This window comes from Stegostoma tigrinum, chromosome 19 (assembly GCF_030684315.1).
Source record: "Stegostoma tigrinum isolate sSteTig4 chromosome 19, sSteTig4.hap1, whole genome shotgun sequence".
NCBI classification, from domain to species: domain Eukaryota; kingdom Metazoa; phylum Chordata; class Chondrichthyes; order Orectolobiformes; family Stegostomatidae; genus Stegostoma; species Stegostoma tigrinum.
This window is the reverse complement of record NC_081372.1, coordinates 31,672,132-31,691,184: the sequence shown is the minus strand read 5'-3', so window position 1 is coordinate 31,691,184 and position 19,053 is coordinate 31,672,132. Positions and strand designations below refer to the sequence as shown.

General features: G+C 41.3%; 1 protein-coding gene across 8 annotated transcripts in view; it reads right to left on the bottom strand.

Moving 5' to 3' along the window:
• The window catches only part of LOC125461344 (DEP domain-containing mTOR-interacting protein-like), an 84,396-nt gene that overhangs the window by 35,253 nt on the left and 30,090 nt on the right, over positions 1-19,053 (bottom strand). For 7 of the 8 annotated variants that reach the window (XR_009446929.1, XR_007249481.2, XR_007249479.2 and 4 more), the window contains 2 exons: positions 15,032-15,102; positions 10,217-10,321 (listed from right to left, as the gene is read on the bottom strand). Coding sequence is in view for 2 of the 8 variants with exons in the window: in XM_048550017.2 (XP_048405974.1) it covers positions 10,217-10,321; positions 15,032-15,102 (176 nt within the window). In the remaining 6 variants the exon portion in view is untranslated. Of the gene's footprint in view, positions 1-3,548; positions 7,348-10,216; positions 10,322-15,031; positions 15,103-19,053 lie in introns of those variants that run through there. The other variant, XM_048550018.2, reaches the window with a different exon arrangement.

Sequence of the window (19,053 nt, the reverse complement as noted above, 5' to 3'; positions counted from 1 at the left end):
AAGAGGGAGTGATCATCTCTCTAGCAACTGGCAAAAGATACATGTATCATTAAACACAATGTATTGCATCTCATCAGCTACTTGGGTCGTAATTAGATAGCTCACTATTGTTTCTCTGTGAGGTGCTTAACTGGAAAACAACTCCATTCATTTGGAGGCTGGAAAACTCAGCCTTCTCCAATCTGGAATGTCAGGCCTCTACACGGAGGAAAAGAAAACAAACTCCAATGAACATAATTAAGACTGCCACTATAAATGTTTCCAGATCTGCCATATAGTTTGCTGACCAGTAACAGTGTACAGTGGAATTGGAGAAGCAGAATGTCATCACAAATATACCATGAAGCATTTGCTCTCTTACTTCACAATCTATAGTTTCCATTCAAATGCTATACAAAGTTTCCTCCTCTTCTATGTGGTTAGAGATCCATGCACTTGTCACCAAACTCTCTAAACGGTTATATTCACTTCAGAGTTGAAATTATATTTATTACAGTGGAATACAGTGAAACACAGATACTTGAGGCTCACCAGACTTGTCCCTGGGATGATGGGATTATCCTGTGAAGAAAGGTTGTTGAAACAGGGCTTATACCCTCTAGCATCTAAGAATGAAAGGTGTCCTAATTGAAAGTTATAAAATACTTAAAGGGATGGACAAGGTAGATTTGGTAAGATGCTTCCCCTGGTTGTGGGATATAACTGTATATAGTATTCAAAGTGCAGACTCACCAAAACCCTCTGCAGTTCTAATAAGACTTCACTATTTTACCCAAATGCCTCCCAATAAAGGCCAAAACTCCAAAAGATTAATTACTTAATTACTTGTAGCATCCACACACTTCTTGTGTTTAATCTGTGCTGCACACTTTTGGAATCTCTCAACTTAAAGTAATAGTCAGGCTTGACATTTTTCTGCATTAACCACCATCTGCCAAATTTTTGTCCAGTCACCCAACCTACCTATATTCCCTTGCAGATTCTTTATGTTCCCATGACAAACTGCCCTCCCAACTATATATGCAGCATCAGCAAATCTGGATTCATAACATTGTGCCCCTCCTGCATTAATATAGAGAATAAGTGATTGAAGCTCTAGGACTGATCACTGTGGCACTTCACTAGTTACATCTTTTCAACTTGAAAAAAGATCCATTAATTCTCATGCTCTGTGTTAACCAATCTTCAATCCATGTCAACATGTTACCCCCAATACTGAGAGCTCCTGCCTTGTGTAACTACCTTTATGTGGCACCTTATCAAATGCCTTCTGGAAATCCTAATACACTGCATCTATCAGTTTCCCTATATCAAATCTGCTTAGTATATCCTCAAAGAACTGTAACAGATTTGTCAGAATTTCACAAAATCACACTGATTGTGTTAAGGTCTCCTAACCATCCTGTTATTTCATCCTTAACAAGGGACTCTTTCCAAATTAAGTGAGTTCTGGAATATTTTGTCCAATGCCTCCATTAAACCTGCAGTTACTTCCTTTAAAACCCTTGGATGTAGACATTTAGTCCTAATTCCTTATCTGCCTTCAGTCCCATTAGTTTTAGTTATCTATTGCTATTTCCTAAAAATCCCAATCCCCTAGCCTTCCAGTAATTTTTGCCACTTCATAAATCTTCGGTTTTGATTAGACATTCTCATTGATCACCACTGTTGACCACAATTGGTTCATGCTTCTCATTGCGTACTTCTTTTTGATCACAATAATTTTTTGCTTAGAATTATGAAATATCTGCTTAAATGTCAGCCATTGCTCATCCACTGACTTTCCTCGTAGTCTATTTGCCCAGACAACTTAAGACAACATTTTCTTCATGTCTCTGCGATTACTCTTATTTAAGTAGAGGACACTGGTTTAACATCACAGTTTCTCTTCCTTAAACTGAATTTGAAATTGTACCATGTTGTGATTGCTATTCTCTACAAGAGATCTCTTAATAATTCTATCATTGCACATTACTTGGTCTGAAATACCCTGTTCCCAAATAGGTTGTGCACAAACTGTTCTAACAATCAATGCCTTGTGCACTTTACAACTTTTTCTTCTGTGTTACACTGCCCATCTGATTTATCCAATCAATATGCAGATTAAAATCACCCTTGACAACTGTAGTGCCTCCATTATTTCCTGAATTAGCTTTGCGCTACAGTGAGGTAACTCTTCATGGCCAATAAACAACTCCCATCCATGACTTATTTCTTATTTCCACAAAATCTGACTCTACACCATAATCTACTGCATCTATATCACTACTCAACACCACATGGATGCCTCTTTTTTAAATTAACACTGCTACCCACCCCCTTTTTATTTTTGCCTATTCTTCCACAAAGTTGAAAAGCTTGAGTGTTGAATTCTAAATCCCGGTCAACCCTGCAATCACACCTCTGTCATCTCATGTCATATCATTTATTTCTATTTGTGCCATCAACTCATCTATCTTATTATAAAATACTGCATGCATTCAGATAAAGAGCTTTAGTCTTTGACTTTTTACCTTTACTACACATTCTGGGTCTAATTCTTCTGCACTGTTCTGGCTTTTTTTTTGCTCCTTCCTGCCACACTTTGATTATCATTCACCTCGTTACTAGACTGAATCTTTTGAATTCACTTGTTTCTATTTGATTTTCAGACTTCCCTTCAATTGAACATTGTCAACAATTTATTAGTTTATGATACTATCTACAATTCTAGGTTTATGATTCGCTAGGACACTGGTCTCAGCATGGTTCAGATCAAGTTTGTACCAATGGAACGCCTCTCTCTTTCCTCACTATTGGTGTCAGTGTCCCTTGAAACAGATTCCATTTCTCACACACCATTCACTGAACTGCACCTTTATCTCTAATTTTATTTACCCAACACCAATTTCCATTGTCACTCGGGTCATAATCTTAAAATTATCGTTCTTGTCATTCTGTTTTTTTTAAATTCAGTCTCAAACTGCTCATAATCCCGCAGCAGAATTTTTTTTCCAAGTCCTATATATATTGTTGGTACCTGCGTGAACCACAACAACTGGATCTTTTCCTGCCCATTCCAGCTTCCTTTCCAGCCCCATGTCCAGAACCTTGGCACCAGACAGGCAACACACCTTTCTGATCTCTGTGCCTTTAACGCAGAGAACAGATTTGTTACTCTAACTAATCCATCCCGTATTACTACTACAGTTCTCTTTTCTCCCACCACGTGATTGGTGGTCTGTGCCACCGAGCTTTGCTCAGATTGCTCATCCTCCCCATAGTTTGTGCCTTTGTCCACACTTGAGCCAAGAATCTCCTACCTATTGGACAACACAGACCTCCACATCCTCCAACCCCTGACCACAAATTAGGCTGTGAAAGGCCTTTAGGTGAACAGTGTGCTACCATTAAGTTTATGAATGAATTAGCACTTCCAGAAGGTATTAAACACTCGGTGCTTTTTCCTGAGCATTCACCAGGACTAAATCAAACACTAATAGAGACGGGGACTGTGAAATGTAAATCATATTTATTCTTCATTCATTTCATTCTTGGAAGATGTGGAGGATTGCAATTGAATTGTGTGCATGATGAGATCATTAACATTTTTGTACATGGCACTAATGTTAACACTAATATTAACTGCTGCTGTTCGACATTCCTTGGGGGCATAGATAATTTCTGACTTTATATAGAAGCACTACCAGATTATCTGAGAAATCTTTAGGTTATTGCATTCCTGTGTGACCAATAGAAATTCCCTTAAGTGAAAAATACTTTGCCCAACCATGTAAAATAATTATAAGTCTGGTATCCCCATTAACTTGCTGCAGCTTTTAAATTATACAGCAGCACACTAGGATCCTATCACAAGTGCTGAGCTCCCAGTGGGTCACAGTCATAGCATGGAGTGCTCAACAATAGGATTAAAATTAAGTATGATCAAGAAACAGTACTGGAATAAGTGCACTTCATGACCTCTAAGTATGAATCACAAGCACACTCCATCACAGTTAGGTTTGCAATTTTGTTCTGGGGTAAATTTCAACTCAGCTCAGAATAACTAAATGCTCAGGCTTGAGTTTGAGGCTAAGAAAATCCTTGTTTGTATGAGTTGCAAGGTTCACACATCTTGGATATGTATCTCATGGTTTCCTAACTTATAGCCCAATAGTTTGAAAATAATGACTTTCAGGACATGCATGAAGAACAGCTACTTGGTGAAGGGTAAGTGCGTACACAGTGTCCACAGAATCATAGCCTAGAAGAAACACAACATCTCCAGAGAAAGAGAGGCAGAGAGAGAGAGAGAGAGAGAGAGAGGAGAGAGTGTAAAGCACTAGTCTTAAGAAATCAAGAGTGAAAATGTGAATTACTGATACCAATTTTACTGAAATACAAAGAAACTATGGAGAAATAGCAAATGTAAAACAAAGTTAGTTTAGGAGTATGAGGAACCTACAAAATGTGCCCATGCATTCACGTGAAAGTGAATCAGAATCTAAAATCTAGTTTTCAAATGAATTGGTTCATCAGTGAAACTTCAAGTTAAATCCATCACAAATTAAGGTTTAAGATTTGGTACAAGGAATTTTAATTTCAAAGCATATTAACAGTATGAAACCATATGTCAGTGCTCTACTTGGTGGGCACTCATTAACACAGAAAAGGCTTAAGCCTTCCACTGTTTCCAAAATAATATTGAAAAAAAGCAGTATTTAGTTCTATCTTAGAGAACTAATAGAGTGCCAAAGAATGACAGAACTTGGTTACAAATTCTTAAATCTGCTCAGTTCCACATCTGAGTTGCACAGTAGACAGAGGCATCACATGGGCACCAAGTATTTGTTTTTTGAAAGTAGGAGATTAGATGAGGAGTTTCTTTAGTGTCTCCTAGCAACCAACAAAACAGTGATGTTGATTTTAATGCATTCCATTACTCCTCCCTACCATGCTTTTGGCAAGAATACAAATCATGTAGGAGGATGTATGATGGAGAAAAATGTCTATGGCTATATATCCTTTATTACAGCACATATTAAAGTGTTCTGCATTTGCTTTGAACTTTCTCAAACCAGTTCATAGTATAATTATAATCTCTTTAGGAAATTCAACCTACAACTGGGACTATGAGCAAACACTCTGGTCCAAATCTTCTGGTCTTTGGCTTATAAGACACAAGATCTACAAGCAAAGATGGGCATTGGAACCCCATGGAAATTGTGGCTTGCTGACCTACCTGAAAATTTTCTGGGAAGTTACAATCTCTAATGTCTGTTCCTAAAAAAGATCCACAAATGTCTCCAATTCTGTGTCAGTGACAGAGACTTCAGATGTACTGTAAAGTGCTCTGATGCACTAACCAACTTGGATAGTTAGCCAGAAAATTTTTCACTGATTTAAAACTAGTACAACTCCTGATAAAGCATCTCATGAGCTGCACTCCAACCCTCAACCCTACCAACCAACATGATGCCAAAACACTCAACTATCCTCCCCCACATGTCCACTACTTGGCTATCCTCTTAAATACAGTCTGGACCTCCTAGCTATTCTGACTCAATTGCTACTTCATCCACTCACCAACTTAAACACTCAAATCCATGTTAGTATTCAATGGCAGAGCAGGCTCGAAGGGCTGAATGGTCCACTCTTGTTTCTACATTTTTATGTTCCTACCAAATTGCCTCAGTCATCTACTCAAAACTAGTATTTACCCACCTAGCCATTCACTAATATTCAAACTGGATCTTCACACTTAAAGTGCCTGTCCACAGACTGGGGCATCAATTTTTGTTTCTCTTGAATGTCCACGGCATTGTCAGAAAAAGTGCAGGGTAACTCTGGACTGAAAGTACTTGGCCAGGTGCATAATGACCTTTTAAAGATGGTGCTGGCACCACAGATGCTGGTCCATTCCGAGATAGCCCAGCAGCGAAGAATGGTTCTGGAGCAGGTGGTAGAATGGTACTACAAACAGATGATTTAGGTGCCATAGTGGCAGGGTATATAGGCAATGGAAAGCCAAAACAATAGTGAATTCTGAAAATCAGACACAAAAGCAAGGTCATCTGTGCAATGAAATCAGAGTTAATATTTTGAGTCCAGTGACCAATCTTCAGAACTGATGGTAACCAGGAAAAGGGTGGATTTTATGTAGAAAATATGGTGGGGTTGGGCTAAGGAGTAAATGATAGGTGGAGGTAGCACCCAAAGAAAGACAAAAACATTTGAACAGTCAAAGGAGTGGATAACGGTTAGCTGAGCTTCCTATTGCCTGCCACTTCAACACACCATCGATTTCCCTGGCCAACATCTCTGTCTCATGCTTGCTGCAGTGCTCCGGTGAAGCTCAGCACAAGAATGGCACTCATTTTCCACTTGGGAACTCTACAGCCTTCTGGACTCATGATCGAGTTCAACAATTTTAGGGTTTGAAGCACCTGCGCCAAGCATCCGTACCCAACATCCCCAACCACCCAACCCCCATACACACACCAGGCCTTGTTACCACATGGTCTGCTATTACACACAACACATTGTTAGCCACTAACAGTCCCTATTAGCAGCTATTCATTCTCCTAGGCTAACTGTTATATAAATGCAAGCCTTTTTTTTTAAATCGCCCTTTACCAACACAAAATTATTCACAGAGCTGAACACAATTAAAGTTGCATCATCTGCTGCACTGGTTGCAAATTAAAGGCTCTTCAAGACCCTGTCAAGCAACTTACCTTAAGCAAAATCTATGAACAGAAAGCTACAAAACAATGGTAGAAAGACAAGTACTGATGACGTGGGCTTTTCATCCTTTCCAACATATAGCACCTAAATAGATTTTAAATATTTTTTGAACAGTTAAATAAGATTTACTTCTCCTCTCATTCAACTCATTCATCACATTGAATGGAAAGGTACTTCCTAACATCAATTCTGAATTTGTGTTATAGCCACATCTGAATGATTACACAGGTCCAAAGCAGACAAAATTAGAACCCTTATTTCACTCGTACTGCTAAGGAATAATTAGTTTAATACTAGAAAGCACAATAATATCAATTTCAGTTTGGGACGACACAGAACAACTAACAGGCAATGCTCACATAACACTCTCAGCATGGACTGAGGCCTTTGGTGTTCTGGTCTCACCAATACAATGCTAGCAAGTTATGAATACTGGGCCAGCAGATAATTCAACCGTTGAGGTTTAGAGTGCCAATAGTGAGGAGACACAGGGAATTCCTATTTCCACTGTAGATCCAGGCTGATCGAATACTGAGAATACGGGATATGCATTTGCAGTGGTGAAGAGGAGGACATAGCAGACAGGCAGGTCTTCATCAGGCTAGCCTCCAAAAAAATTATCTGAAAATCAAAAAATGTCTTTTTTTGAAATGCTCTGCAAGACCCAGGTCAAATATATTGCCCAACCCTCCTTCCACTGACCCCTTCACCCGCTTCCAACACAAGTCCTCCTCCTGGACACCACCCCCAGGCCTCCTACCCTCCCTCAACCTCTTCATCTCCAACTGCCGTCGAGACATTAACCGCCTCAACCTCTCCACCCCTCTCACCCACTCCAACCTCTCCCCTGCAGAACGGGCAGCCCTCCGCTCCAACCCCAACCTCACCATCAAACCCGCAGACAAGGGTGGCGCAGTGGTAGTATGGCGCACTGACCTCTACATCGCCGAGGCCAGACGCCAACTCTCCGACACCACCTCCTACCGCCTCCTCGATCATGACCCCACACCCGAGCACCAAACCATCATCTCCAACACCATTCACGACCTCATCACCTCAGGGGACCTCCCACCCACAGCCTCCAACCTCATTGTTCCCCAACCCCGCACGGCCCGTTTCTATCTCCTTCCCAAAATCCACAAACCTGCCTGCCCTGGTCGACCCATCGTCTCAGCCTGCTCCTGCCCCACCGAACTCATCTCCACCTATCTGGACTCCATTTTCTCCCCTTTGGTCCAGGAACTCCCCACCTACGTCCGTGACACCACCCACGCCCTCCACCTCCTCCAGGACTTCCAATTCCCTGGCCCCCAACACCTCATATTCACCATGGACGTCCAGTCCCTGTACACCTGCATTCCGCATGGAGATGGCCTCAAGGCCCTCCGCTTCTTCCTGTCCCACAGGCCCGACCAGGCCCCCTCCACCGACACTCTCATCCGCCTAGCTGAACTCGTCCTCACCCTCAACAACTTCTCTTTTGACTCCTCCCACTTCCTACAGACTAAGGGGGTGGCCATGGGCACCCGCATGGGCCCCAGCTATGCCTGCCTCTTTGTAGGTTACGTGGAACAGTCCCTCTTCCGCACCTACACAGGCCCCAAACCCCACCTCTTCCTCCGGTACATTGATGACTGTATCGGCGCCGCCTCTTGCTCCCCAGAGGAGCTCGAACAGTTCATCCACTTCACCAACACCTTCCACCCTAACCTTCAGTTCACCTGGGCCATCTCCAGCACATCCCTCACCTTCCTGGACCTCTCAGTCTCCATCTCAGGCAACCAGCTTGTAACTGATGTCCATTTCAAGCCCACCGACTCCCACAGCTACCTAGAATACACCTCCTCCCACCCACCCTCCTGCAAAAATTCCATCCCCTATTCCCAATTCCTCCGCCTCCGCCGCATCTGCTCCCACAATAAGACATTCCACTCCCGCACATCCCAGATGTCCAAGTTCTTTAAGGACCGCAACTTTCCCCCCACGGTGATCGAGAACGCCCTTGACCGCATCTCCCGCATTTCCCGCGACACATCCCTCACACCCCGCCCCCGCCACAACCGCCCCAAGAGGATCCCCCTCATTCTCACACACCACCCTACCAACCTCCGGATACAACGCATTATCCTCCGACACTTCCGCCATTTACAATCCGACCCCACCACCCAAGACATTTTTCCATCCCCTCCCCTGTCTGCTTTCCGGAGAGACCACTCTCTCCGTGACTCCCTTGTTCGCTCCACACTGCCCTCCAACCCCACCACACCCGGCACCTTCCCCTGCAACCGCAGGAAATGCTACACTTGTCCCCACACCTCCTCCCTCACCCCCATCCCAGGCCCCAAGATGACATTCCACATCAAGCAGAGGTTCACCTGCACATCTGCCAATGTGGTATACTGCATCCACTGTACCCGGTGCGGCTTCCTCTACATTGGGGAAACCAAGCGGAGGCTTGGGGACCGCTTTGCAGAACACCTCCGCTCAGTTCGCAACAAACAACTGCACCTCCCAGTCGCAAACCATTTCCACTCCCCCTCCCATTCTCTTGATGACATGTCCATCATGGGCCTCCTGCACTGCCACAATGATGCCACCCGAAGGTTGCAGGAACAGCAACTCATATTCCGCCTGGGAACCCTGCAGCCATATGGTATCAATGTGGACTTCACCAGTTTCAAAATCTCCCCTTCCCCTACTGCATCCCTAAACCAGCCCAGTTCATCCCCTCCCCCCACTGCACCACACAACCAGCCCAGCTCTTCCCCCCCACCCACTGCATCCCAAAACCAGTCCAACCTGTCTCTGCCTCCCTAACCGGTTCTTCCTCTCACCCATCCCTTCCTCCCACCCCAAGCCGCACCCCCATCTACCTACTAACCTCCTCCCACCTCCTTGACCTGTCCGTCTTCCCTGGACTGACCTATCCCCTCCCTACCTACACTCTCTCCACCTTCGGTCCGCCTCCCCCTCTCTCCCTATTTATTCCAGTTCCCTCCCCCCATCCCCCTCTCTGATGAAGGGTCTAGGCCCGAAACGTCAGCTTTTGTGCTCCTGAGATGCTGCTTGGCCTGCTGTGTTCATCCAGCCTCACATTTTATTATCTTGGAATCTCCAGCATCTGCAGTTCCCATTATCTCAAATATATTGCTGCTAGTTTCTAGTTCTTCTCTGTTCCAAGAATGAGACTCAGTCACAACCTCTGAAGAATAGACCTGTATAGATGAATTAGCTACTTCCTCATTTTCTAACATCTTATAAGATTGCTGTTCCATGTCAAATGACAGACCATATTATGAACTAAGTTCTTATCCAATATGACCTGTATTGAGATTATCTAAACTTTTTACATGACCACTGCAGGCAGACAGAAAACCACATTTCATTGACATGGATTAGACTTGAATTCTGATCACTGAAGATAAAAGATTAGTGTCTAACTTAGTACTCAGCTGCTTGGAATAAAAATTCATTTGTTCTAAAATTTTACCTTTATTCCAGCTGCTGCCGCTGGACCACCGGGATCTACTGCCTGGATGTAACATGGACTTGCTCCTCGGACCACAAAACCCCAACCCACAGCATCACCGACAATCTGGAATTAAAAGAAATATGGAAAAATAACTTTATTGTACCAAGAGATAATGGGAACTGCAGATGCTGGAGAATCCGAAATAACAAAAGGAGCTGGACGAACACAGCAGGCCAAGCAACATCTTAGGAGCACAAAAGCTGACTTTTCGGGCCTAGACCCTTCATCAGAAAAAAACTGTACCATGCCTGTTTTATATTCTTTAAAGGGAGAGATATTTATCTTGCATGTCATTTTAGGAAGATTATGCAAGGTCTTACAGCTGGGAATGGAGCTTACGCAATGTGAACATGATCAGAGATAGGGATACATTGTGTTGTAGATCCAACTTTGTGTTCTACATGTATATTTCTAAACATTCCTGGCTAAAAAGTGCTCCAGTTTTGGGGTGCTCCCTCTTTACTGAGTGAACTTATGCTTCATGGATATGGTAAGCTTTGAGAAACTCTAGATATTCTGTCTCTTACCTCACTGCCTTACATTGACATTGCAGGAGGTGCTCCATGCTGCCAAGTACAGGAAATTCAAGCTGCAGCTGTCTCAAAGGCATGTTAGGGTCTTGTGTAGCGGGTATTTGGTCAGAAATATGCATGTGTTTTACACTGCCATTTTGGAAAACTATAGGGCTGCTTAGAGCCTGGAAAAGGGACACCACATTTACATTTTCTAGCAATTTCTAGACCTTCTCATCAATGATAGGACCTTGCAAATCCGCCTTGTAAAAAATGGATTTTAAGCAATCTGCTTCAGATTTAAACATCAATCATCACGAATGCCAACAGTGTCCTGGTCTAAAAGAAAGAGGTTCTTTGCTGCTTAGGTCAAACCTTGGGTGCCCAGAGAACAAATGCATTCTGACAAGTGTAAAGTATTGAAAGCTGTTGAAATATATTAATAAAATCTAACGGATACATTTATGCAGATATTGTTCAACAACTGGAAAAGCCTGTGATGGAAAATTCCATTTGCTATAAAACATCAGGATTGAAAGAGTTATTCTAATATTTTCAGTTGACTGTACAACAGTGCAGCAAAAGAAAATCACAGTTGAAAGATGTTAGACATCTCAGTGATCCATAGATACAAAAAGAATGTGAAAACTGAGTTGGCCAAAGATTTTAATGATAAGGTGCTGAGCATAGCAGAGAGCTGGAGCATTATTGGTAAAGACTCAGCTTCCAGTTGCACTGGAAGCTCGAAGGTCGCTCAAATGTCACAATAACATTAACTACCAAAAAAAATGCACTGTTTATTCAGCAACTGTACAAGTTGGACAGATTTGAGCACTATACAGATAAAACAAAAACACCTAGAAATGAGCAAAATTTCTCATTTTCCAGTTGCAGTTCAAATTACTTTCACTGTAAAGGTCAGATTGAAATATTAATAATCAGTAAAATATATTTAGTTTGTTTTGTTTCTTGATCAATGCAGCTTATATTAAAAAAATTACACTTTGACAATACAAATATGGCTGACACAACATATCTGCCAGAGGAGTACGCTCAATGCTTCCTCCGCTTAGCTGAAGGAAAGTAAATCTACCCACTTTGAGCGTAGGATTCATTCTTTTAGCCACAGTGCTTTGAGAATTTTATAAATTAAAAGAAATAGGATTCATATTCTTACTAGATGATTCACCCTAAGATATAGCTGAACACAGAAAATGTTTGAACTAAATAATCTATATTTGATGCTAATCATTCAACAGCCAAAAGATCAGCAGCTCTATGCTACTGCAACAAAAGTATTTTTCAAATATGGAAAACTGAACTCCTCAGAACAATTTATTTGCTGCAGAGGAAGTACAGTGAACTGATTGTATGAATATACAAATTTAGTCTGTCCATTCCATTTGGCTGCACTACAATACAACCAGGCATTCAAACATTTCAGTTTTAGGCTTGTCTTTATTTGAGAAAACTGGTTGACATGAAGTAGAATTATTCATTTTCTGTAATGACAAAATGGTCACTAACATAACTCGTCTGGCCAAACTTTGGAAAACTGCCAAAATGTTATACCCTCTTCAAAAGAGGAGGAAAAATGTTAGAAAAATGTTAGGGGCAGCATGACGGCTCAGTGGTTGGCACTGCTGCCTCAGAGCACCAGAGACACAGGTTCGATTCCACCCTCGGGCAACTGTCGGTGTGGAGTTTGCACATTCTCCCCTGTGTCTGGGTGGGTTTCCTCCAGGTGCTCTGGTTTCCTCCCACAGTCCAAAGATGTGCAGGCTAGGTGGATCAGCCATGCCAAATTGCCCGTAGTGTTCCGGGGTGTGTGGGATATAGGGGGATGGGTCTGGGTGGGATGCTTCAAGGGGCATTGTGGACTTGTTGGGCCGAAGGGCCTGTTTCCACACTGTAGGGAATCTAATCAATATGAAGGAGGTAGTAACAGTACATTTGGGAAATCAAAATCCAGTCAAACAGACTCAGCATGGCTTCATGAAAGGGAAATCGTATCTAACTAAGTTATTAAGAGTTTTGAGGCAGTCTCAACCAGCTGGCTAAGTGGGAACCAGGAGGTGCCTTGTATGTGGATTTGGATAGAAATGGCTAATGGGCTGCAAACAGCAAGTGAGGGTAAGGGATAATGGGAACTGCAGATGCTGGAGACTCCGAGATACAAAGTGTTGAGCTGGATAAACACAGCAGGCCAAGCAGCATCTTAGGAGCACAAAAGCTGACATTTTGGGCCTAGACCCTTCTTCAGAACTTTTCAAGGTTGGCAACATGTAAAGAGCAGGGCTCCACTGGGGTCAGTGTAGGGACTACAACTTGTTGCAATGTTCATTAATAACTTGGAGGAAGGAAGTGAATATACTGTAGCCAAATTTGCAGATGACACCAAAATAGGCAGAAAGGCAGGTTGCGATAGGGATACAAACAGTTTACATAAAGATATTGATAGTTTAAGTAACTGGGCAACAACTCAGCAAATGAAGTATAATGTGGGAAAATGTGAAGTTATTCATTTTAGAAGGGGGAACAAAATAACATTTATTTAAACTGAGAGAAAAATGCTAATATTAAAGTCATAAAGCTTTTTGAAATGGATGAAAATCTTCATGAAAAAACACTTCTCTTCATTTCAGTATTGTTGAATCAGAGTTGTTCCAGGAAAGCAGCAACTTCCCTGAATTTACCAAACTGTTAACATTACTATAAACCAATACCCTGGATAAAATAAGAAATATTGTTGGTATTATCATAATGGGATAATAATGTACAAGTATTTATTATGTATTCCTTTTTAGCTATTAATGATGTCATTTTAAGCAGGTTAATAACTCCCGTAAATTAGAGAAGGAAAGTTGATACAATTGACATTTGTACACTCATATTGCATGTCCCATTATTGACTGTTGTGTTTCATTAAATAAATCAAAGCATCCTCTCTCATTGACTGCAAGAGGCAAAATAATTTGGACATTGTTTTCTGATAAATAATATGAATGACAAGTATTTGCATGACAACCATAAAACACTTAGACACCGCCACATAATTAAATGAAATACCCAAGCTTTCTTCAAAGCGTGCTTCTGAGAATCCTCACTCAGCTAAGCACTGCCATTGTCCAAGAAAGCTCTTAGAACTCTTTGTGGCTTTGTCCAATTCCAGCAAGATGATCTGGACTTTGTACATTAGAAACTCAACATGCGCATTGCATGCCAATAAGCATCAGAGGCGCAATGTTAGAGCAGGAACTTCCAACATCCTCAACTCTAATTGCTCAATTGGCACAGACAGGATTGATAACCAGTATGTCCAGTGAAGGTGCATCAGCTGCTCAGCAGTAGAAATGGGCTTTACAGAATCCCAAAGACAATGTATCTGATCTCTTTAACATCCCCCATTTTAAAAGCAATGTCAACTCCTTGCCAGTTGGAGAGGGAAACCTAACACCCCACTCCCTAACCCCAGTCCTGAACTGACATCAGGTAAGTAATCTTCTTGGCCTTTGGAAGAAGATACTTACATGGAGCTGCATTTTACACTCTTCCACCATTCAAAGGCAACGTGGCACATTTGATCCATTGGGAGAAAACTGTCATCTACCTGTCCAGCCAACCCTAAACCTGTTGAAAAGTTACAATGGGGTACCTGTCATTGGTTACTGAGCTCATGGTCAATGAATAGTCCATTAAAGACCTTATTGCACACAGGTATATTCCCAATCCATGCAGGGAGCCTGAAAGCTTTAGATGCACAGTTTGGTGTTGGGAAGTGGAAAGGAGCCTCCTATATGGATCCCCTTGGAGAATTCTGGAATTCCCTCCCTCCAGCACCCTCCTCTTTAAGCTTTCCCCAGCAAGACGAGGCTCCCTTATCCACTGAATTTTTAAACCGGGGTGGGGCAGGGACTATGGTACTCTGCACAACCCATAGCATTAAAAGTACTTGTGTGGGGTGAAATCCAAACTAGGTAACCTTTTGATCTCATACTCAAACAGCAGAGATCAACAGCAGGCGTAATCCAAACTGGAATGTGGGATCATGGTTTCCAGATAGTTCAGGCTCAGGGAATCACACCACAGTTAACAGAAATAATTCTGCACAATGATAACATTGGATCGTTTACAAAATTCCATACAGTTTGAGATAAAGAGTTCTTAACGCTCCTGGGGCAGGATTTCAATTGCAACAGTTGTACCACATCTCTCCTGCCACTGTAGTAACTGATTAAAGCTTCAAGGAATGTGCACTTACTGTTAATGTTTTCTTTAAGTAAGGTGCTCCAGGTGATAGGAGTTCTTCATTAGTTACTGGTCTCTTCAACACTACAACATTAAACACCAGTAAGTGTTTATACACGGTATGTGAACAATTTTAAACAAAGACAGAAATGAAGCCCACCAAGACCTTTTGGGCAATCTGTTAACACCTGTCAAGAGAGAATTGTTTCTTGTTAATACTGTTATGAATAAAAGAATCAATTTTATACAGTGAAATGATATGGGAGAAAGATAAAGTTCACAACACAATGAATTATTTGGAATGCTGTGACTGCTGTTTGGATAAATTCCACAACTAAACAGGGCAGAGAGGGGGACATGACTAATCCCACGTGAAGAACAGGCAAAGAAAACTTCAGAAACTTCTTTGATACCACGGCCTGTCTTAACGCCTGCTCAGCTGACCAGCTGAAATCAGACTGAAAGTTGTTTAAATATGCAGACAAGAATTTACACTAGCTATCAGATACTGATGTAAAGACTGTTCCATAAACAGTCAGTTAACTCTTTGGGAGGGAAATTTTAAGAGATCTGAAGAAGCCAGATCAGACCACACTTCCCACTAACCAGAAAAAGGCCCAAACTGCCTCTGGCTCTTTTTTGCTCATTTAGTTCACTTAGCTGCCAGTTCATTTTAAATGAAGTCTAAACATGACAATAATGGCTTTTGATAGCCACACAAACGCACCACTGTGCACAGAATCTGGGTTAAAAATAAAAGGTGCACACCATACCCTTACAAGTCCTGCATCCATACAACAACCACCTCACTACTGTAATGGAACAGCAGCCTGGGTCATCTACTCCGACAGCTTAAGACAATAGCCTTCTGGAATAGAGGGAAGAGTTTCACAAAATTAATGATGAGCCTTTTACTGGGCTCAAGAATTACTTCCTATGCTTTTTGTAAACCTATTTTATCCTGATCAGCTTTTTCTGGAATGAGTTGTCGGTTGAAAAATTATCGCAGTTTAGCTTCCGGATATAAATTGAATGAATCTTCTTATTAAATAACAAGACTAGCTTTGTCCACCATCCAAAGATGATGGCCCTTATGGTTTAGTTTTCTTCCATAAGATTTAAATGGTCCTAAAAATGTTATCTATCAAAACAATTCACTTCCATAATGATGGCAAAACAGATCTTGATACTTCTCAAGTATTTAAATTAACTGTTTTTGATCATATATTTGTATCAAGTTCATACAAAGGCAAAGTCAGAATCTGTGTTATTTAACAAGCTTTGCACTCCAGTAAAGTCGTAGTTTTATTACACACAGTAAAGCTCAGAGAATTGGTGATCAGATTACAACCTGCAGCATGCCAAGCACAGCCAGTAGGTGGAAGAGCAGGAACAAGGACAGGGCTGTCTAATAAATAACTTTCAGGCAATAGTCAATGACATTGCTTCAAAACCAGCATACGAAGCTTCATTAACGTACAAAACAAAATAGAAAATAGGACATTGTTCGAAAACTAAATTAATGCCTATGAAACAATAGACAGTCTAACGAAACACTACGTTGACTGGATGTGGAAGTATTAACTGCATTATCATTAACCTATAAAACAAAATATTTCAATGGAAAGTAAATGACATTGACGTCTGAGATTCGGGATGATCACAACAGTTCCTATTGAATCAAGAAACATTTTTGAATGGTAAAGATTTGCAGTAAATACTTCTACAAAAGGTCAAGCGAAGTTCCACATCTGAAATCTCTCTTATCAAATACAATGGTCTCAACATTAATCCCTGTCCCCCTCAACCCAACAAGTTAAATATGGAGTCTATAATTTCAACATGCTAACATTATGTCAATATTATAACAGTAATTCATTCAGAACATTTGAGTGTTTGGTCATAGGATAATGGAACACTTAACATATTTAAATTATGCTCCCAAAATGCAGCCCAGGAGGCAGGAAAATTAAAAAGACTACAAAACCTGTCAGATGCAGAGGTGCATTTAGCATCTTTTATTAGCCAAGAAGAGTTGGAGTTCTCCACAACTCTCTCAAGGAAGCCCTAAACTCCACCTCAGCCCTGCTCATGGGCTTTATTTTATCGCTACCTATGCAGATCTCTCTGCCTGTCCTGATTCTTCAGATGCAGTTGCCTGCTTCTGAATTTCATTTCCTGAGGCTCTTTCCTCCTTTTGAGGAGAAAAAACTGTACTTGCTTTTGACTCCAGTCACGAGTCCTCCAAATCTGCTTTTAAAGATTGCAAGCTCAATCCTTGATTATTTTTAGCCAAAAGCAGCCTTCTAATATTTACTCCATGTCATAAACCCCGTAGTATAAATTAACAAACAAACAAACAAACAAACTTCTATCAACAGTCCAGTGTTTCACAGTTAGTTGACACATACTAGATTTGGTAAATATTCTGGAGTTATGTAGAATCTGAACTCTTCAGATGAACAGTCACGAGATCCAAAACATTAACTATACTTTCTTCCCGCAAATACTGTCAAACCTGCGAAGTTTCTCTAGCAATATCTGTTTTCGTTTCAGATCTCCAGCATCCACAGTTCTTTGCTTTGTTTTTGAAGTAGGTAAAAATATCAGATCACATGAAACTGGAACCTGAATCTATTGGGCTCCAAGTAAGCTATTCTTTCCTGTCATCTTCTACATGTGGTAATGCTGTTCACTCAAAAGTGTGTAAATTCTGCATTAGTACAATAGGTGTCCTGTTGAGCATGCCACCAGCCAACAACCCATGAATTGGGCAAATAATCCATCATCACGAAATTTGTATACTGCTTGTCTATGAAGATTCCTGATAAGTTTCTAAAGGATAATAACCTGAGTTCTAAACAAAGTCAGAAGTCACACAACACCAGGTTATAATACCACAGGTTTATTTGGAATCACACAAGCTTTCAGGAAGCAAACACTTTGTCAGGTTCAGTGAGACAGCAGGCAAACGGACACAGAGTTTAAAGGCAGAGAGATCAGAAGATCATATAACTAGTATGAGTGGAGTGTCAGATGATAAGTCTCTGCAGGTGACCATGAGTGTTAGATGTGTGTAAAGTGTTTATAAAGGCAATGTCAGTGCTATGCTGTCATGACAATCAGGCAGAGCCACAGGAATATAAAAAAGGTGACAGCTCAGGTCAGTCACTTAATTGTAGGTCTGAGGCTTTGTTCAGAATCTGTCTCAGAGTATTAACCTGGAATCAAGCTGGTTTTATTCTCAAAAATGGAATTTATAAGATGTCACATTGACAGACTGTGATAACAAACCAAAAAAAGTAGAATATACCTGCAAATAAACAAACATCTTGGATGAAATGATTCACTCCATAGATTTGTGCATGTGTTTGGTGTGAGACAGTGTGTGAAGACAGAATGTAAGAGTGTGTGTGTGTGTGTGTGTGTGTGTGTGTGTGTGTGTGTGTGTGTGTGTGTGTGTGTGTGTGTGTGTGTGTGTGTGTGTGTGTGTGTGAGAGAGAGAGAGAGAGAGAGAATATGTTTCTGAGTCCTAAACAATGTATAACCTTAAGTTTAATTTGTATTTCTTTATTGTGATGTGTTAAGGAGGAGAAACATTGTTCTAATTTCATTTTTGACTTCTGTGAGCGGTGGAGGAATGTTTGGAAAGTGGTTTATGTGCATTTTAACAAGACTTTCTGAAAACACTTCTTGAGGCGAATTGTTCAGTGCTTTAGAAAACAAAGAGTAGAGGAGGGAAAAAATGGGCTGTTACAAGATTTCTTAGGACACAGGAGGGCAGAGACAGAAAAGTTCTTTCGGTAAACCATTAATCCAGAAGATCAGTGAGTGTGCGGGTTTCTTTCAAAGAGAAGCGAGTCATTCAGAGAGTAAAGACTGATAATACCAGCAGTGCAGATTAGCTGTTTCCAAAAAAGTCAGGGCAGAAGTCATTGAGTTTCTTTAAATGTTAGTAAGAGAAAAGGTCCAGAAATAGGTATTATGGTGTGAGAGAGGAGGACATTCTACAAGACTATTGAATGCATGAGTTTA